This window comes from Otolemur garnettii, unplaced genomic scaffold (assembly GCF_000181295.1).
Source record: "Otolemur garnettii isolate 467f Iridium unplaced genomic scaffold, OtoGar3 scaffold00072, whole genome shotgun sequence".
Classification (NCBI taxonomy): domain Eukaryota; kingdom Metazoa; phylum Chordata; class Mammalia; order Primates; family Galagidae; genus Otolemur; species Otolemur garnettii.
Window position 1 is genome coordinate 6,653,506 of NW_003852467.1, and position 17,771 is coordinate 6,671,276.

General features: G+C 37.0%; 1 protein-coding gene across 1 annotated transcript in view; it reads left to right on the forward strand.

Moving 5' to 3' along the window:
• The window catches only part of TAB3 (TGF-beta activated kinase 1 and MAP3K7 binding protein 3), an 82,329-nt gene that overhangs the window by 44,917 nt on the left and 19,641 nt on the right, over window positions 1-17,771 (forward strand). The window contains exons 3-6 of the mRNA XM_003793738.2: window positions 2,038-3,484; window positions 4,497-4,657; window positions 11,667-11,760; window positions 15,190-15,273. Coding sequence (XP_003793786.1) covers window positions 2,038-3,484; window positions 4,497-4,657; window positions 11,667-11,760; window positions 15,190-15,273 — 1,786 coding nt within the window. The remainder of the gene's footprint in view (window positions 1-2,037; window positions 3,485-4,496; window positions 4,658-11,666; window positions 11,761-15,189; window positions 15,274-17,771) is intronic.

The following is a 17,771-nucleotide window of genomic DNA, read 5'->3' on the forward strand; positions in this document are numbered from 1 at the left end:
TTGTTGTTTGGCGGGTCCGGGCTGGGGATTTGAACCCGCCACCCTAGGTGTACGTGGCTGGCGCCCCAGCCGGTCGAGCTATAGGCGCCGAGCCGCCTTCAAATTTTTTTTTTCATGGGAAACATTTACTTGTCACCGCAGACATGCTGACAAATCCAACTTTTAAATCATATTAATTTGGATCTTTTTTGTGATGATGCTAAATAAGCTACTTAATTCAATGTTAAAAACATGAAATTTCAGGATTATTAATAAAAATATCAAATGGCAAAGTGTCTGTGACTGTTTTAGTTTTCAAATAAAACTCTCTATAGTTTTTGTTCTTCCCTATTCCATAGGTTTATAAAAACCTTGAAGGAGATACTTTTTCCCTCTGCATGGCTTTTTCCTTCAGATATCTGTCAGTAACACATTTAAGTTGGCATTTTATCTCAATCTCTTGGTTCCAAATTTGCTTTCATTAGCTAGCTTCCTTGCTCAGCATGATTTCCAAATGGGATAAGAAAAATTTGAGTTTTAATTATTTTCTTCTTACGTTTCAACTAATACTTGTTTCTGTGACTCACAGTATTTTTTTAAGTATCTGAGTTTTAGTATCAAACTTTCTATAAGGAAAAGGATAAAAACTAACTATAGAGTTTCGATAAAGCCAGTTATTTAAATTTCTGAAAATTCATTTTACAAAGGTTTGCTTGAGTGAATGGTTTTTTTACTTCCTAAAGCTCCAGTTTAGTAATGTCCTTTTGGCCAAACATTCTCTTTCTTGAAATTACTGTGTGGAAAGAGCACTGGGACTCAGGAGACCAAGAATCTAGAACTGACTCTTCAGTTAACTAGTTAAGTGCCTGTTGTCAAGCCATATAACTTCCCAGGCATCTCTTTGCTTATCTGTAAATGTGAGTTGAGTTCTCCTGACTCGAAAATTATAACATTTTATGTCCTGTTTTTAAGTTTAACCCTATTTAGTTCTCAGAAGTGAAGAGTTTCCTTTCATTCTTACATAATATGTACTTTTCCCTAAAATAAATATATAGTAATTGTATATATGTGCATATCTCTAGGTGTATTCATGAGCTACAAAGAAAGTCACAATAATTGAGAAACTTTCATGGATTGTTTCAAAAGCAGTGAATAATGTGTGTGTTATGCTAGCAAAATAGTTTACAATTCTGTATTTTGATGGAAAACTGCTTTACGATGTCTTAAAATTTTAAAAAGGGAGAATCTTTTACTTAGTTATTACTATCAGTTGTGATTTCTAAAATGTCAGTTTGCTATTACTGTTTTTGTGTGTGTGTATAACTCAAAAAATTCAAATCCTTTAGTGACTTTGAAAATATACCAAGCTATCTTTCAGTGAGTAAAACTTTTTGAGGCTGGGCATGTGAATTAATTGTATTAAGGCAATTTGAGACCATGTTTTTTTAGTTATCATAACTACCAAAATCATGGAGTCAATAGTTCAAAATGTGGACTCATTTTTTTCCTGATTTGTTTCACAGTTGATGTTATATAGGGATAAATTTGGGTAAAAGAAAAGTGAAGGCTGCTTTAGAATTGTTTTAACTCTTTAGGAATTTTAATTTTTCTTCTCCTTTTGTGGTTTCAGTGTGTTTTGAAAACTAAAGCATTTTTATATTTATCAGCTTAAATATTAATGATGGATATTACTTATATATTGCAGCAATTATGGTGAATTCAAGATTAGCCCAACATTTTAATTTGTTGAGATGCAACAAATAGAAAATGAGTCCTCGATTTGGAGTCAGAAAACTTGGGGTTGAGTCACAATGTTCATTAGTAGGTACTTTACATTTCTGTAGCAGTAGCAGTAGTGGTAGTACTAGTATGTAAGCTAAATGTTTATAAAATAATGTGATTGTTTGGGATCGTTTCAGGATAAATGATCATGAAGCTTTTTTGGTTAAAATACCGCTCTCTAGTCTGTAACAGTAGTATGTAACTCTCAAAGCCTAACTACTACTGTTAGTATTTGTTCATTTTGCCAATATTACTTTTACCATTTTTCTCCCCCAGAATAACAACAATCTTGAAGCCTGTTGCCGAGCCCTTTCCCAGGAGAGTAGTAAATACTTATATATGGAATACCATAGTCCAGATGACAATAGGATGAATAGAAATCGCCTTTTGCATATTAACCTGGGTATCCATTCTCCTAGTAGCTACCACCCAGGAGATGGAGCTCAACTTAATGGTGGTCGAACACTGGTCCATAGTTCAAGTGATGGACATATCGATCCACAGCATACGGCAGGTAAACAGCTGATATGTTTAGTTCAGGAACCACACTCAGCTCCAGCTGTTGTGGCTGCCACTCCCAACTACAATCCATTTTTTATGAATGAACAGAACAGAAGTGCAGCTACTCCTTCACAGCCACCTCAACAACCATCTTCCATGCAAACAGGAATGAATCCATCTGCTATGCAAGGGCCTTCACCACCGCCGCCGCCACCTCCTTCATACATGCACATACCTCGGTATAGTACAAATCCAATTACTGTTACAGTATCCCAGAACCTCCCTTCTGGACAGACTGTACCAAGAGCTTTACAAATTCTTCCACAAATTCCAGGCAATCTCTATGGGTCTCCTGGCTCTATTTATATTAGACAGACATCTCAGAGTTCATCAGGAAGACAGACTCCTCAGAGTACACCATGGCAGTCCTCACCACAGGGCCCAGTGCCTCATTATAGCCAACGTCCTTTACCTGTTTATCCACACCAACAGAACTATCAACCTTCTCAGTATTCTCCCAAACAACAGCAGATCCCACAATCTGCATACCATTCACCACCACCTTCTCAATGTCCTTCACCCTTCAGCTCTCCACAGCATCAGGTGCAACCTTCTCAGTTGGGCCACGTCTTTATGCCACCTAGTCCTTCAACTACTCCACCCCATCCATATCAACAAGGACCTCCTAGCTATCAGAAACAGGGAAGCCACTCAGTAGCCTATCTCCCATATACAACATCAAGCTTACCCAAAGGTTCCATGAAGAAGATAGAAATTACAGTCGAACCTTCTCAAAGACCTGGGACAGCAATTACTAGGAGTCCTTCACCCATCAGTAATCAACCATCTCCACGGAATCAGCACTCACTGTACACAGCCACCACACCACCTTCAAGTTCTCCTTCAAGAGGGATATCTACTCAACCAAAACCTCCATTTAGTGTTAATCCTGTGTATATTACATATACACAGCCAACTGGACCTTCATGTGCTCCTTCACCATCTCCTCGGGTGATACCAAACCCAGCTACAGTTTTTAAAATTACTGTAGGCCGAGCTACAACTGAAAATCTTTTAAATTTAGTGGACCAAGAAGAGCGCTCTGCTGCACCAGAACCTATTCAGCCCATTTCAGTGATACCAGGCTCTGGAGGAGAAAAGGGAAGCCACAAATATCAGAGGAGTTCTAGTTCTGGATCAGATGACTATGCCTATACACAAGGTAAATTTTAACCCTTTTATGAAAGTTAATCTATGCAGAGAGGCTGTGATCGTCTATTCAAAATAAAAAATATTAGCTATTTAGTTTTACTAAATGTTGGGCAGTAGTACTACTATTGAGAATAAGACTTCAGAATTAGTTTGAAGTATAAACTTTGTTTTAAAATATGAAATGAAAGTATAGCTTCTCAGCCTTTTGGCTAAGACCAAGTGTAAAATATGAAAGTGTAGACATGACCTCATAATACTTTTTAAAGAAAAAACATTCATTGCATTAGGAGAAAAATACAAGTAAAATGGATACTGTCAAAAATACAAATATAGAGTAGGGAAAAGAGATTCATAGAGGGTAGACTAAAGTTCATCAAGTGAAAGAATTTGAATCTTTTCTATTCTAAAGATAGCCCAAAGGGCGTAATATTTATAAATAATATATAAGAAGTAGAATATTGTTAGATCAGTTAATAGTAGACCTAATAGTATAAAGGAGAAAAAATTTTTGTTTTTGTTTTTATTGTTGGGGAATCATTGAGGGTACAGAGAACCAGGGATACACTGCTTGCATTTATTAGGTCAGGTCCCTCTTATAATTGTGTCCTGCCCTCAAGAGGTGTGTCACACGCTAGGATAAAGTTTTTTAAGTGTCTATTCAGATTATTTCAAAGTACCTGAGAATTTTGTATTCTTTTGATATATAAGAAGGGACATAATTATAATTGTAATTCAGTATGTCTGATAATGAGCCCATTTTGGGCACATATGCAAGTATAAAGAAGATCTTAGGGAAACTAAGGATGACAGAATAAGAGGGATGTACATGTGATATCACTTTGGTACCAGTTAAAAAAGCCAAATTAAAGCAGATATGGGGGCAGTATAGCATTAGAAAGGTGAGAGAAAGAGTAATGCCAATCTCCAAGTTGGATGAGTCTTCTATATATTAGTAATACATATAGAAATTTTCCAATAACTTAATGTTATTTTCTGCAACAACTTTATCTGTAATGCTATAGCCTTGCTGTTACATCAGCGAGCAAGAATGGAGAGGTTAGCAAAGCAATTGAAACTTGAGAAAGAGGAGCTAGAGCACTTGAAGGCTGAAGTTAACGGTATGGAGCACGACCTGATGCAGAGACGGCTTAGAAGAGTCAGCTGCACCACTGCAATCCCCACGGTAAGTGATCTGTTAGGATGTGTTGATAGGAGGTTTGGACACAGCTGTCTAGGCCATTTGTTTTTCTTTTAGGTTCTGCTCCTGGCAGAATTTGGGGGCTTTTTGTTTTTTTGTTTTTTTTTTTTGAACAATGGATAAAGAACTTTTGCCCTCAGTAGTTCTCATCAGAATAATTTGATGCATTATTTATTCATATGTACAAATTCCATAGGCTCATCAGTATTTTCAAATGCTGACAATGTAATCAAGGTATAGCATCTCATTTATTATAGACTGCTATCTGTCAAAATGAAAAGTATACATTGACCAAAAGTTTTATAGGCTTTATTCTCTATATTCTTTTAAGTACATGATATATAATTTTTTTTTTTTAAAGGAAAGGATAGACTTTAATCTTTATTTACAGGACACTGCAGTGATATATAACATTTAAAATTATTTTTCTAAGTACATCGAGTTAAAATAAGATAAGTATATTTGGGCACGTGTTGACTCTAGAATATTTTAAGGCAGAGCAGTTTCATTAAATGTAAGTAATTTTAGAAACTGAAATAACAGTATTAACCAATAGCAGTCATAAAGGGAACTGCTCTAATGAAAAATTTCAGATAACATGTTTGTTAATATACATGAGTTCTGACCATCTGAAACAACTCTGAAAATTTTGAAACATTTCCTAAAATCTTTTGACTTCACAAGCTTTCTATGATCCATTGTATCATTTTACCTTTCAACATTTATATATTCAAGGAACATTTTTTGTGTACAGTTTATGAACATGACACTCTTGATAGGTGCTTAGTATATACCTACTAGTAAGAAAAACAGGTCAACAGCTAATTATAACACAGAGTGGTAAGTTCTATATATGCTCACAGATAATGAGAGAACTTTTTTATCAACTAGTTTCTGTATAGATTCAGCACACTTCTTCATTCTTATATTGTCCTTCTGCTGGAATGCCCTTCTTTAAGCTCTGCATGTATAAATCCTATCTGCTCAAGCTTAATCTCTACTTTTTTCCATGAAGCCTTTCCACATTTTTCTACTGTCTATCTAAACTCAGGGTAATCTCTTTGTGAGTTTACAGGTTTAGAGAAGTGGGTATATATGTCTGTTTCCTATAGTCAACATGTCTGCAGCTACTTCCTCTTAGAGTTTTTTACTTGGGATTCCTGGGTCTGTGATTCCTGTCACTGAGATGATGTGCAGAGTTTCTTAAGTGTTTGTATGGGAAGCAGGTCTGCTTTCATAAGGTTATTAGATGTAAGGAATCACTGCCCTAAATGGTGGGCAGAGAGGAAAGGTGAAGGTATATTTTAGAAGGTAAAGCTGGGGTAACAAAGGCTTGAAATCAAGATAGAAATTGACTTTGAGGAGACAATAAATTTAGTTCCTGGTGTGAGCATGAGATTTCTGAAGAGTTAACACAGGTTAATGTGCATAGGGAGAGTATGACTTAGACTTTGAATGCTAGGTTAAGTTGTTCAAACTTTATTCTGATGTTACCAGAGAACCAGTGGAAATTTTTGAGAAACAGGCATATCAATAATTTAATAAAATTTTTCTAATACTGTTTATATTTTTCAGTTTATCCAATATTAGAATTTTAATAACTGTAATCTTTAAGTTTTATATAAATTGAATTTCTGCTGTATTTTTTCCATTTGAAACCTGAATAGAATCTCATGATTGAGGAAGATATTAAAGGCTGTAATCCATATAGGAATCCAGCTGTGGTGATTGGGCACTTTGGAGTCCTTTAGGTCCCTGTAAAGTATAAACAAATTTTCTTAGCATAGAAGTCATTTTCTTTAGAATGACTATGTAAGTTTTATTTAGCAACTACTTGCTATGTGATAATCCCTGCTAAGTAAAGCCTTACTGATTTTTTTTTTATTGGAAGTAGAGAAATGTCTGATATAGCATGGACTAGTGTTTCAAAAAAGCCCTAGATTTTAGATCACTTTTATTGATGAGTCTTCTTTAGAAAGGAAGAGAAGTCGGTGAAACTGCTGCCCTGTGGTTTAACTTTTTATTATAGAAAATTTCAAAGATACATAAAGTAGGTGGAATAGTAAAATGAATCCCCAAGTAGCCATCCCCCAGTTTCAGAAATTGGTAGTTCATACAGGTGATAATATCTGAGAGAACAGATGTTTGAGTGTGATTTCCATATGTTTTCACTGCCAGGCCTAGAGTAAAATGGAGAACAATTGAGAGTGGACAGCAGAGGGACAGGTATACATGGTGTTGAAGGCAGTAAGTGGACTTTCAAGTCAGGTGCAAATTTGAATCCTACTTCTGCTACTTGTGTTACTTATGCATCCTTGGATAAGTAACTTTCTCTATCCTTGTTTTCTTATCTATAAATTGTGTGCGGTAGAAATCCCATCATATGGGATTTTTATTAGGATTATATAAGATAATAGATGTGAAGTAATTTACACAATGCCCAACAAATAGCAAGTATTTTTTAAAAATAATTGTTGGTTGTGAAATACTGGAAAAATTTGCCGATATATAAATACCAACATAAATCTGAAGCATTTTTCAGAATTTTGATTTCCTTTTAACTTTAGGAACATAAACATGATGTAAAGGTATACTTAATGTAGGAAATTAAGAAGTATATCATTTAGTGAGAATTCCCTTTTTGTTCATCGAGCCATGACATAGGGGAAAGAGTGCCCACACAGGCTTGGGAGTGAGAACACCTCTGGCATTCACTGGCTTTTCTCTGCATTTGATTTTTCCTGCGTGTAAAAGAGAATTATAGCAAGTACATATTGTCACCAAGATAAAAAGAGAATGTATATAATGTGCCTGGCGTAGTGAGTGGCTATCCTTATCATTACTCCAGTTGTGTGTAGGAATACACACAATTCCTAGTAGAGTTGATTTTTTTGCTACTGAGCACATACTGCTATGTTCAGATTTTCAAACAAATTAATTTCTTAAGCAATATGTAAAAACTTGTAGAAGGGTGCTTGCCCAAAGATACTAGAATGCACATCATTTCTGACTAGCTATGTGTGCAGTTGCAGAAACTTGGAATAGCAGTGAAATAACCTTTTTCTAAGGAGAACAGAAATACAGGATTAATGATGGCATCCTTTCCTTCAGTCATCTTTTAAAGAGAGCTATATGTATTAAGAATTTTGAATTTATCCTTTCATAATATGAATTATGTCTGTGAATTTACACGTATTTGTGTGAGAGAGAAAAAAGATAATGTAAGGTAGTAAAGTAGAAATGTTGACCAGCTAAATGATGCTAGTCAATATTAAATACTTTGAAAATTCTCAACATAGAAATGTTAGCTTTTTACCCATAGGATTCACAGGTGAAACAGTTTCATGGAGGAGAAGGAAATTTAAATTTTACCTTGAACATAAGTAAGATATATATATATATATATATATTTTTTTTGGAGACAGAGCCTCAAGCTGTCCCCCTGGGTAGAGTGCTGTGACATCACAGCTCACAGCAACCTCTGACTCCTGGGCTCAAGTGAGTCTCCTGCCTCCGCCTCCCAATTAGCTGGGAGCTGGGACCCAAGTAGCTGGGACCACAGGCACCCGCCACAACGCCTGGCTATTTTTTGGTTGCAGCCATCGTTGTTTGGCGGGTCCCGGCTAGATTCGAACCCACCACCTTAGGTGTATGTGGCTGCGCCTTAGCCACTTGAGCCACAGGTGCTGAGCCCATAAGTAAGATTTTAATAGGCAGAGAGCTGCCAGTTGTCCCTTCCCCTAGTTCTTGCTGTTCTAACTGGGATTTTGGACTACTTGACAGCTTGTCCTAGGTGCACAATTGGGCCCAAGCCCCCTAAAACATCAGAAGTCTTTGATGTTGATCTCTATCAGACAACTTTTTAAGGAGCCAAAATAGTTGACTTAAGGGGTTTCTGCCACTTTTTGAAAAAAGCCTAGAATTTTACATTGTGAAGTATCAGAAACAAATATCCTATTATATTAGAAACAATTCTAAATTATACATAGCCACTCTTGAATCCATCCTCTATGAAAACAGTATACTTTTTTTTTTTTGAGACACAGCCTCAAGCTGTCACCCTGGGTAGAGTGCCGAGGCATCACAGCTCACAGCAACCTCCAACTCCTGGGCTCAAGTGAGTCTCCTGCCTCAGCCTCCCAAGTACCTGGGACTACAGGCGTCTGCCACAATGCCCAGCTATTTTTTGGTTATAGCCGTCATTGTTGTTTGGCCGGCCTGGGCTGGATTTGAACCCGCCACCTTAGGTGTATGTGGCTGGCGCCTTAGCCACTTGAGCCACAGGCGCCAAGCCAAGAATGGGTTTTTTAACATAGCTTCACTTTTTGGACTTCTTAATTAGGTGCATTATCTTTAAGGTAATTGCTTACTATATGTTTTAAATTGGTTTAATATTGCCTGGTAGGCAAGGAGTAAGCATTGTACACATTAACTTTATATAGTTTTTGCCCATTGAAATTAGAAAATAAAAGCAATTCTTATCATTTCTTAGTGAGTTCCTAGTTCCTCTGGCATTCTATGGAATCGTAGCTCTTATATTCTGCCTTTTATGTCACTTAAATGTTTTGACTTTTGATACCTGCTTGCTTATTTATTTTTGAGACAGTCTCACTCTGTTGCCCTGGGTAGGGCACTGTGGCATCATCATAGCTCACAGGAACCTCAAACTCTTGGGCTAAAGTGATTCTCCTGCCTCACCCTCCCAAGTAACTGGGACTACAGGCACCCACCACAACACTTGGCTTGTTTTTTTATTTTTAGTAGGAACAGGGTCTCTTGCTCAGGTGGATCTTGAACTCCTGAGCAACTGGAATAAACACCATTTTTCCTAACATGAACGTTACAGGTATGTAAGTATTAGAGCTTCACTTTGAGACACAGTTATAAAATTTTACAAGTTTGTAGCTTTAAATCAGTTTGAACATTGTCATTTATCCTGATATACCTTCTCTAACACCATAACATCTTGCATTTTTGTGAATTAAGATATTCTTTATGCTCATTTTTCTTCACTGTCATGTTAACATATTTGTTTTTTAGCAAAAGTACATGTTGTTAAAAGTAGGATTTTGTTCTATGTTCCTGTAGTAGCAGATATTTCATTTCCACTTTATATAGTTAAAATCACCTAAGTAATTGAATTAATATGTGAGATGTACTAAAAGATTCAGTACTTCAGGCTCTAAATTCTAAATGTTGACTTTATTTTTTACTATACATATATATAAATAGTAAAGAAATTAAGAATAGTGTGGGAAGTAAAGGCTTCCAAAAAACTTGGTTTAACTGAAGGTTAGGACTCTACATTTCAGCACTTAATATGTCCTGAAAGGCACAAGGAGTGGCTGATCTAGAAAGATTGAGTCAGGAAGGGCAGCGCCTGTGGCTCAGTGGGTAGGGCTCCCGCCCCATATACCGAGGGTGGTGGTTTCAAACCCAGCCCTGGTCAAACTGCAACAAAAAAATAGCCATGTGTTGTGGCAGGTGCCTGTAGTCCCAGCTACTCGGGAGACTGAGGCAAGAGAATCGCCTAAGCCCAGGTGTTGGAGGTTGCTGTGATCAATGTGATGCCATGGCACTCTACCAAGGGCAATAAAGTGAGACTCTGTCGCTATAAAAAAAAAAAAAAAAAGATTGAGGCAGGAAACAAAGTTTGAGAGAGACAGCTCATTAGTTCATTTGTTACTTAAATTTGCATGTACTAGATTAATTGCTTCCTTTGATCTAGAAAATAGACAAAGTTTGCTTTCTTTTTTGTGAGAAGGAGTCTCAAGTTGTTGCCCTCGGTAGAGTGCTGTGGCGTCACAGCTCACAGCAACCTCCAACTCTTGGGCTCAAGTGATTCTCTTGCCTCAGCCTCGCAAGTAGCTGGGACTACAGGCACCTGCCACAATGCTCAGCTATTTTTTGTTGTTGTTGCCATTGTTTTAGTTGGCTCCAGGCGGGGTTTGAAACCACCAGACTTGGCGGATGTGGCCGGTGTCCTACACACTGAGCTATAGGCACTGCCCAAAAAGACAAAATTTTCTATATGAATTTGAGTTTTATATAAATCCTGACTACCAGTCACTAGCTTTATAACTGTGAGAAAGGTTTATAACCTCTCTGTGCCTCAGTTTCCTCATTTATAAGTTGGGCACGATATTAGTACTCACTTTAAAAGATTTAGAGCAGTGGTTCTCAACCTTCCTAATGCCGTGGCCCTGTCATGACCCATAGGTTGAGAACCGCTGATTTAGAGGAATGGCTCAGCACCTGGTGCCTGTAGCTCAGCCACCAGGGCACCAGCCACATACACCAGAAGCTGGTGGGTTAGAATCCAGTCTAGGCCTGCCAAACAACAATGATAACTACAACCAAAAGTAGCCAAGCATTGTGGCGGGCGCCTGTAGTCCCAGCTACTTGGGAGGCTGAGGTAAGAGCATAAGCCCAAGAGTCTGAGGTTGCTATGAGCTGTTGATGCCACAGCACTCTATCCAGGGTGACAGCTTGAGACTCCGTCTCAAAAAAAAAAAAAAAGATTTGGAGGAAGGAATGAAAGAATTGAGAATTCTGGTAAACACAGTACCTGATACTCAGTAAGCAGTAATTAAAATTAGGAGTGTTATAATTCTTACTAGGCTGGTTAAGATTAAAATCATGGACATTGCTTATTTGAGAGGTTGATTCTTACAGTTTCCCTTACCATGAAAACACAGAATATTCTCAGTGCTCTGTGATTGATAGTATCTTCTATGATACAGTACAGTTCAGTATTGTAACCTGCCACTTTGTATTCAGATTTTATTTCTACTTGGCTATTTTGATGTCCCCATTTTACCTGACTATTCTTTTAAAAGTATTCACATAGGACTTTTTAAAACATGCCCCTTATGGATGAAGGCCATATTCTTGGTGATATCCAAACAAAACGATTAACATGAAACATAGTTCTTAAATGTTGGGCTTGATAATGACTTTCCCACAATTGCTATTTTGGGTCCTTTCTTACTAGCCTGAGGAAATGACAAGATTGAGAAGCATGAACAGACAACTCCAGATTAATGTTGACTGTACACTGAAAGAAGTTGACCTTCTTCAATCTAGAGGTATAGACTTGATTATTTGGTAAACCATAAGTAATAGTGTGGTATTTTAAACTACTTAAATAGCAATAATTTTGATTTTATAGATTTAAGAGACAGTTTTTTTCATTATAAGATTACAATCCTGGTAAAAAGATCACCCTACCCCTTGGTCATTGATCAGATTTGGGGGATCAAAAAATAGTCTTTCTTCGGCAGTTTCATCATTAAGTTCTTATCAGTTAAACAGTTCTGTGTTGTTACCTTGTATGTATTCTTTTTGTCATTCACTATGAGTACTTTATTGATGAGTTTTAATTATAAAACTTTAGTGTTCATATTATGTGATAGTCACCTAAAATATCTATAAAAAATGGAGATCCCCAAATCAGAATATCAGATCTGTTTTAAAATAAATAGTATATGCCATTTTTATGTTATCTGTTACATGAAAATGTTCAACTATAATCATACTTTTAGATTTTTTGATTCTTTCATATAAGTATACTACAGTAGAAGCTCTCTTAACTGACTTTTACTTACCCAGCTCACCAGAATAGGATGGTTTTCCTTTTTCTCTGGAAAAGGTTCTACTGATGTCCCCAATTGCAGCATACCCTTGACTAGTAGGATACTTTCTGATTAATTTCATGTGCTATGGCTCCCATAGGTTGAACTTCTGCTTACCCAGAGTCAGTTGTATCCCCAGATTTGTTTATGCCAGTTACTGTATTTCTGCAACTTAAATGTTTCACAAACCAACATGCAGGAGAGAGCTGTTCTTTCTGTAAAAAAAAAAAAAGACAAATCATTAAAAAAAGGCAGAGACTATGAACTAGATATGGGTGAAAAGAACTGAAAAAGGTTAATGGGGAAAATCTTATTATTTCCCTCACTCCATTCTAAAGAAATCAACACAAAACTATAGATCAGGTTCCCCAAACTAGGGGCCTGCTACCTGTTTTTATAAATCAAAGTTTTAATGGACTTATAGCCATGCCCATTTGTCTATGGCTCCTTTTTGTGCTTCAGCAACACAGTTGTGTGCTTCTATAGAGGCTATATTATAGGTCCACAAAGTATTTTTAAAAAAAGTTTGCTGGCTCAGTGCCTGTAGCTCAGCAACTAGGGCACCAGTCACATATACCAGAAGCTGGTGGATTCAAATCCAGCCCAGGCCTGCCAAACGACAACTACAACTAAAAAATAGCCAGGTGTTGTGGCAGGTGCCTGTAGTCCTAGCTACTTGGGAAGCTGAGGCAAGAGAATCGCTTAAGCCCAAGATTTGGAGGTTGCTGTGAGGTGTGATGCCACGGCACTCTACCGAGGTCAACATAGTGAGACTATCTCCAAAAAAAAAAAAAAAGTTTGCTGACTGCTACTTTAGGTCATCATGGGTGTGGTTTATATCAAAAAGACAATGTGGACTTTTAGTTATCAGACACATAAAGAAATAGCCTTTGTCTAACATTAAAATATTAACATATTCAGGGCGGCACCAAGGAGTAGGGCACTAGCCAAAAACTGCAAAAAAAAAGAAATAAAAAATTACCATATTCAAATATGTTGTTTGTTACATTAAAATTGACACATTTTTTTCAAACAATTTTGTGTTTTAATCAGCCTTCCCAGCCCCATACTTACTTTTCTTAATTATGGCAGCTAAGAGAGCTTCTACAGTATTTTAAGTGTGTGTGTGTATATATATATATACACATATACATTTAATATATATATATAAATTATCCCATTGCCCTTTTTAGGCAAGAATAAACAGTAGAGGCAGATAAACCCAAAAGGTAACAGTATTATCTATCTGAACAATAGCACATTTGAATGTGAAAATTGAGCAATCTAGTCAGGTACCCTTAAAGTTATTTTCATTAGCCTAGTTACTCTGTAGCCGACTACCTTTAAGCAGTGAAAGAATTATTACACACAATGTGGGGGTTCTACAAACTTTTAGAAGATTGTATTAATGTTTTTACTTATGTGGTCTTTGCAGCAAAACAAACGCTAACTCAATTGGTTATATTATAGTAAGCCTATGGAATTGAAAAATTAGGTCATCAGCAGTAACTTAAGTGTTAAATATATTAATTAGATCTTTTTATGCTTTATAGTATCAAATATTATGTGGCCTTTTATTAGCTATCATGGCAATTTGTTTTCAGAAAATTATCTTAAAACAGCATATCCAAATGGATAAAACATTTGTAATAGGGCCTATAAAGGAAACCACTATTAAGGTTTTATGTAGTATTAAGCTAAGAACTGATTTTGGTCTGTATTTGGCAATGACCTTACAGTGAGCTTTTTGGCACTTGGCCATTTCTAAATCTCTTTGTAAGGAATACAAGTATATCCATTTTGTACTAAATTCTATTCTTCCACACTCTAGAAAACTGTATACTGAGTTTCCAATCTAAACTTTTAAGCTAGTGAAGGAATCTAAACCTTTTTCAGACTAGATGCAAATGATTTGATAAAAAGCAGCTTTGTTGTTGATTTTGGTAAGGAAAATTCCTTGGGGAGACATATCTGGAAATCGAGAAATTGAATATATTTAAACTGTCACTACTATACAAACATCTTCTGTAAGTAACTATGGGTACAGTTAAAAACTTTAACTGGAATTGTTTAGATCCAGCAGAACAGAATGGTAGGTTCACAGAAGTGAAAATAAGACTAAAAACTGGCACTGGATAAATACTAATGTTGGAGGAGTCACAGTAGGAGATGTGGCTGAAAAGACACTAAGATCAGGGAGTGAACATTTTAATAGAGGTGAAAATGTTGTAGCATGACAAAATTCTCTGGTATCGTTCTGTCTGTTCTGAAATTGGCACTTTATCTGTTATCATTGCTAAATCTGTAAGCAACATTTAACATTAAAGATTCTCATTTTCTTGAAAGTAGGAATCCACGAACCATAGGCTTGTATTTCACATTTATCAGGGTTGCTTAGATATCTCAAACTACAACTTCATTAATGTTACAAATTTATATATTTGGCTTCTTCTTTAGTTGAATTTGTAATGGATAAATTCAAGGTAAACTACAAGACCTGAAAGTGGGCTTTTGCTATTTAAGTCTTCTTTCTTATGGTTTATTAAAATCAAAACAAGCAAAAAGAGAAAATAGTTTAGCCATCCTTTCATTTCTCTTCTTTAGATGTCCCACATACCTAATCCTGCCTAAAGAGACTAGCCTTACAGTTAGAGAAATATTCCTTTAGGTAGTACATTGTAGATGTATAGGATGGTGCTCTTCTTGGGTCTGTTCTCAGTGATAAAAGAGAATTTCATTGGAAATAGGATAGGATTATATAATGAGTTTTCAAACCCTGGAAAATATTTTCCCTTCTTATATATTTACACATTTTTCTTTTAAAAAATCAAATATAATAGGAGAAAGAATTGTAAATGCCTGGTGGTTTTATTTTCTTTATAGGAAACTTTGATCCAAAAGCCATGAATAATTTTTATGACCACATAGAACCTGGCCCAGTTGTGCCACCCAAACCATCTAAAAAAGGTGAGTAGGGAATGATAGAAATATCAAAATTCTCTGGGAGTTTACATATCTATCTAAAGAAATGCCCATTAGAGATATTTATTAACTTGTTCAGCATAAACTAATACTGATGTGACTGTGGCAATAATGAAATGTTTCCATACTTTGAATGGTACTACAGTTAATAATTCAGAATTGTCAGAGGTAATTAAATAGAATGTATAATTTTTTAAATTGAAACACTATATTAAATAACATTATAAATTCACTTTGCACTCTGAAAACTACAACCCTAAAGTAGTAGTCCCTAGGCTGGGTGCAATGGCTTACACCTATAATCCTAGCACTCTGAGAGGCCAACACAGGTATATTGCATGAGTTCAGGAGTTTGAGACCAGGTAGAGCAAGACCCTGTCTCTAAAACTAGTGGGAGGCTGAGGAAAGAGGATCGCCCAAGAGTTTGAGGTTGCTGTGAGCTATGATGCTACGGCACTCTACCCTGGGCAATAAAGTGAGACTGTGTCAAAAAAATGGAATAAAATAGTACCCCCCAACCTTCCTAGCACTAGAGACTAGCTTTTTTTTTTTCTTTGACTCTTCAAACATTTATTCAGGTGATTTCTGAAAAAGCTTTATGGAAGACAGTTTTTCCACAGATGAGGAGAGACTGGGATCTAACAGGAGGCAGAGCTCAGGCAGTGATGCCAGTGATAGGGAACAGCTATAAATACAGACAATGCTTTGCTTCCCTGGCCACTCACCTTCTGCTGTGCAGCCCAGTTCCTAACAGGCCACAGACCAGGACTGGTCTATGGGCCCAGGAGTCGGAGACTGCAGCTTTGAAAGATAATTCTCATAAAATAATGAGGATTTTAAAGGTCTAACTTTAGAATTCGTCTGGTAGATTAGATTTGCAGTAGATCTAAGATTATTTTTCAGGCAACAAAAGAATTCTTATGTACTTACAAGGTGAGCATAACAATTAGGTAGGAATTAGGTATTTTCTCACTGTGGACAAAATAAATCCTATATAACCATGGTTTGGAGGAGTGATTTTTTGATGATTGTTATGTGGAAATGATTTAATATTAAAAGTATCAAATCTGTTCTCATTTTTATGTACCAAAGGTTTAACTGGCATTTCATTATCTTAAATTATATTCAATTCAATTAATTTTTTTTTGAGACAGAGCCTCAAGCTGTCCCCCTGGGTAGAGTGCCATGGCATCACAGCTCACAGCAATCTCCAACTCCTGGTTCAAGCAATTCTCTTGCCTCCACCTCCCAAGTAGCTGGGACTACAGGCACCCACCACAATGCTGGGCTATTTTTTGGTTGCAGCCATCATTGTTGTTTAGTGGGCCTGGGCTGGATTTGAATCTGCCAGCTCAGGTGTATGTGGCTGGTGCCTTAGCCGCTTGAGCCACAGGTGCTGAGCCTCAGGTGCTGAGCCTCAATTAAATTTAAATGTTGAGGCTCAGCGCCTGTAGCTCAGTGGCTAGGGCACCAGCCACATACACTGGAGCTGGCTGGTTCGAATCCAGCCCGGGCCTACCAAACAACAATGACAGCTACACCCCAGAACAGGTGGGTATTGTGGCGGGCACCTGTAGTCCCAGCTACTTGGGAGGCTAAGGCAAGAGAATCCCTTAAGCCCAAGAGTTTGAGGTTGCTGTGACTTCACGGCACTCTACTGAGGGCAACACAGTGAGACTGTGTCTCAAAAAATAAATTTAAATGTTGACTCATTGAATGTAGATTAACTTTTTCTGCCCTATTCTTAATAACCTATGTTTTATAATTCTCAAGACTGAACTAAAGTACTCTTTTACTATTTTAGTCCTTTTTGTTTTAAGCAGTTCTAGATTGATCATGAAGATATAGAATGGTGGAGAATGTCTTATTTTAAATCTCAGACTTAATTAGGGAATGTATAAATTTTATCTGAAAAACAATGTTACCTGACTTAATTACTTAAGTTCAGTTTTGTTTATAGGGTTGCAGTGTAGTATGTTCTTTTTTTTTTTAACACAGAGTCTCACTTTGTCGCTCTCAGTAGAGTGCTGGGGCGTCACAGCTCATAGCAACCTCAAACTCTTGGGCTTAAGTGACTCTCTTGCCTCAGCCTTCCAAGTAGCTGGGACTATACAGCTGCCTGCCACAACGTCTGGCTATTTTTTGTTGCAGTTGTCATTGTTATTTAGCTGCCCTGGGCTGGGCTCGAACCCACCAGCCTTGGTGTATGTAGTTGGCGCTGTAACCACTGTGCTACGGGTGTGGAGACAGAAAATTTATGGCTTTAAGCGTTTTTATAAGACAGCAAGATCTGGCTGGGCACTGTGGGCTCATGCCTCTAATCCTAACACTCTGGGAGGCTGGGGAGGGTGGATCATTTAAGCTCAGGAGTTCAAGAGCAGCCAGAGCAAAACTCCATCTCTACTAAAAAAAGAAAAACTAGCCAGGTGTTAACGGCAGGAGGATTGCTCAAGCCCAAGAGTTTGAAGTTCCTGTGAGCTATG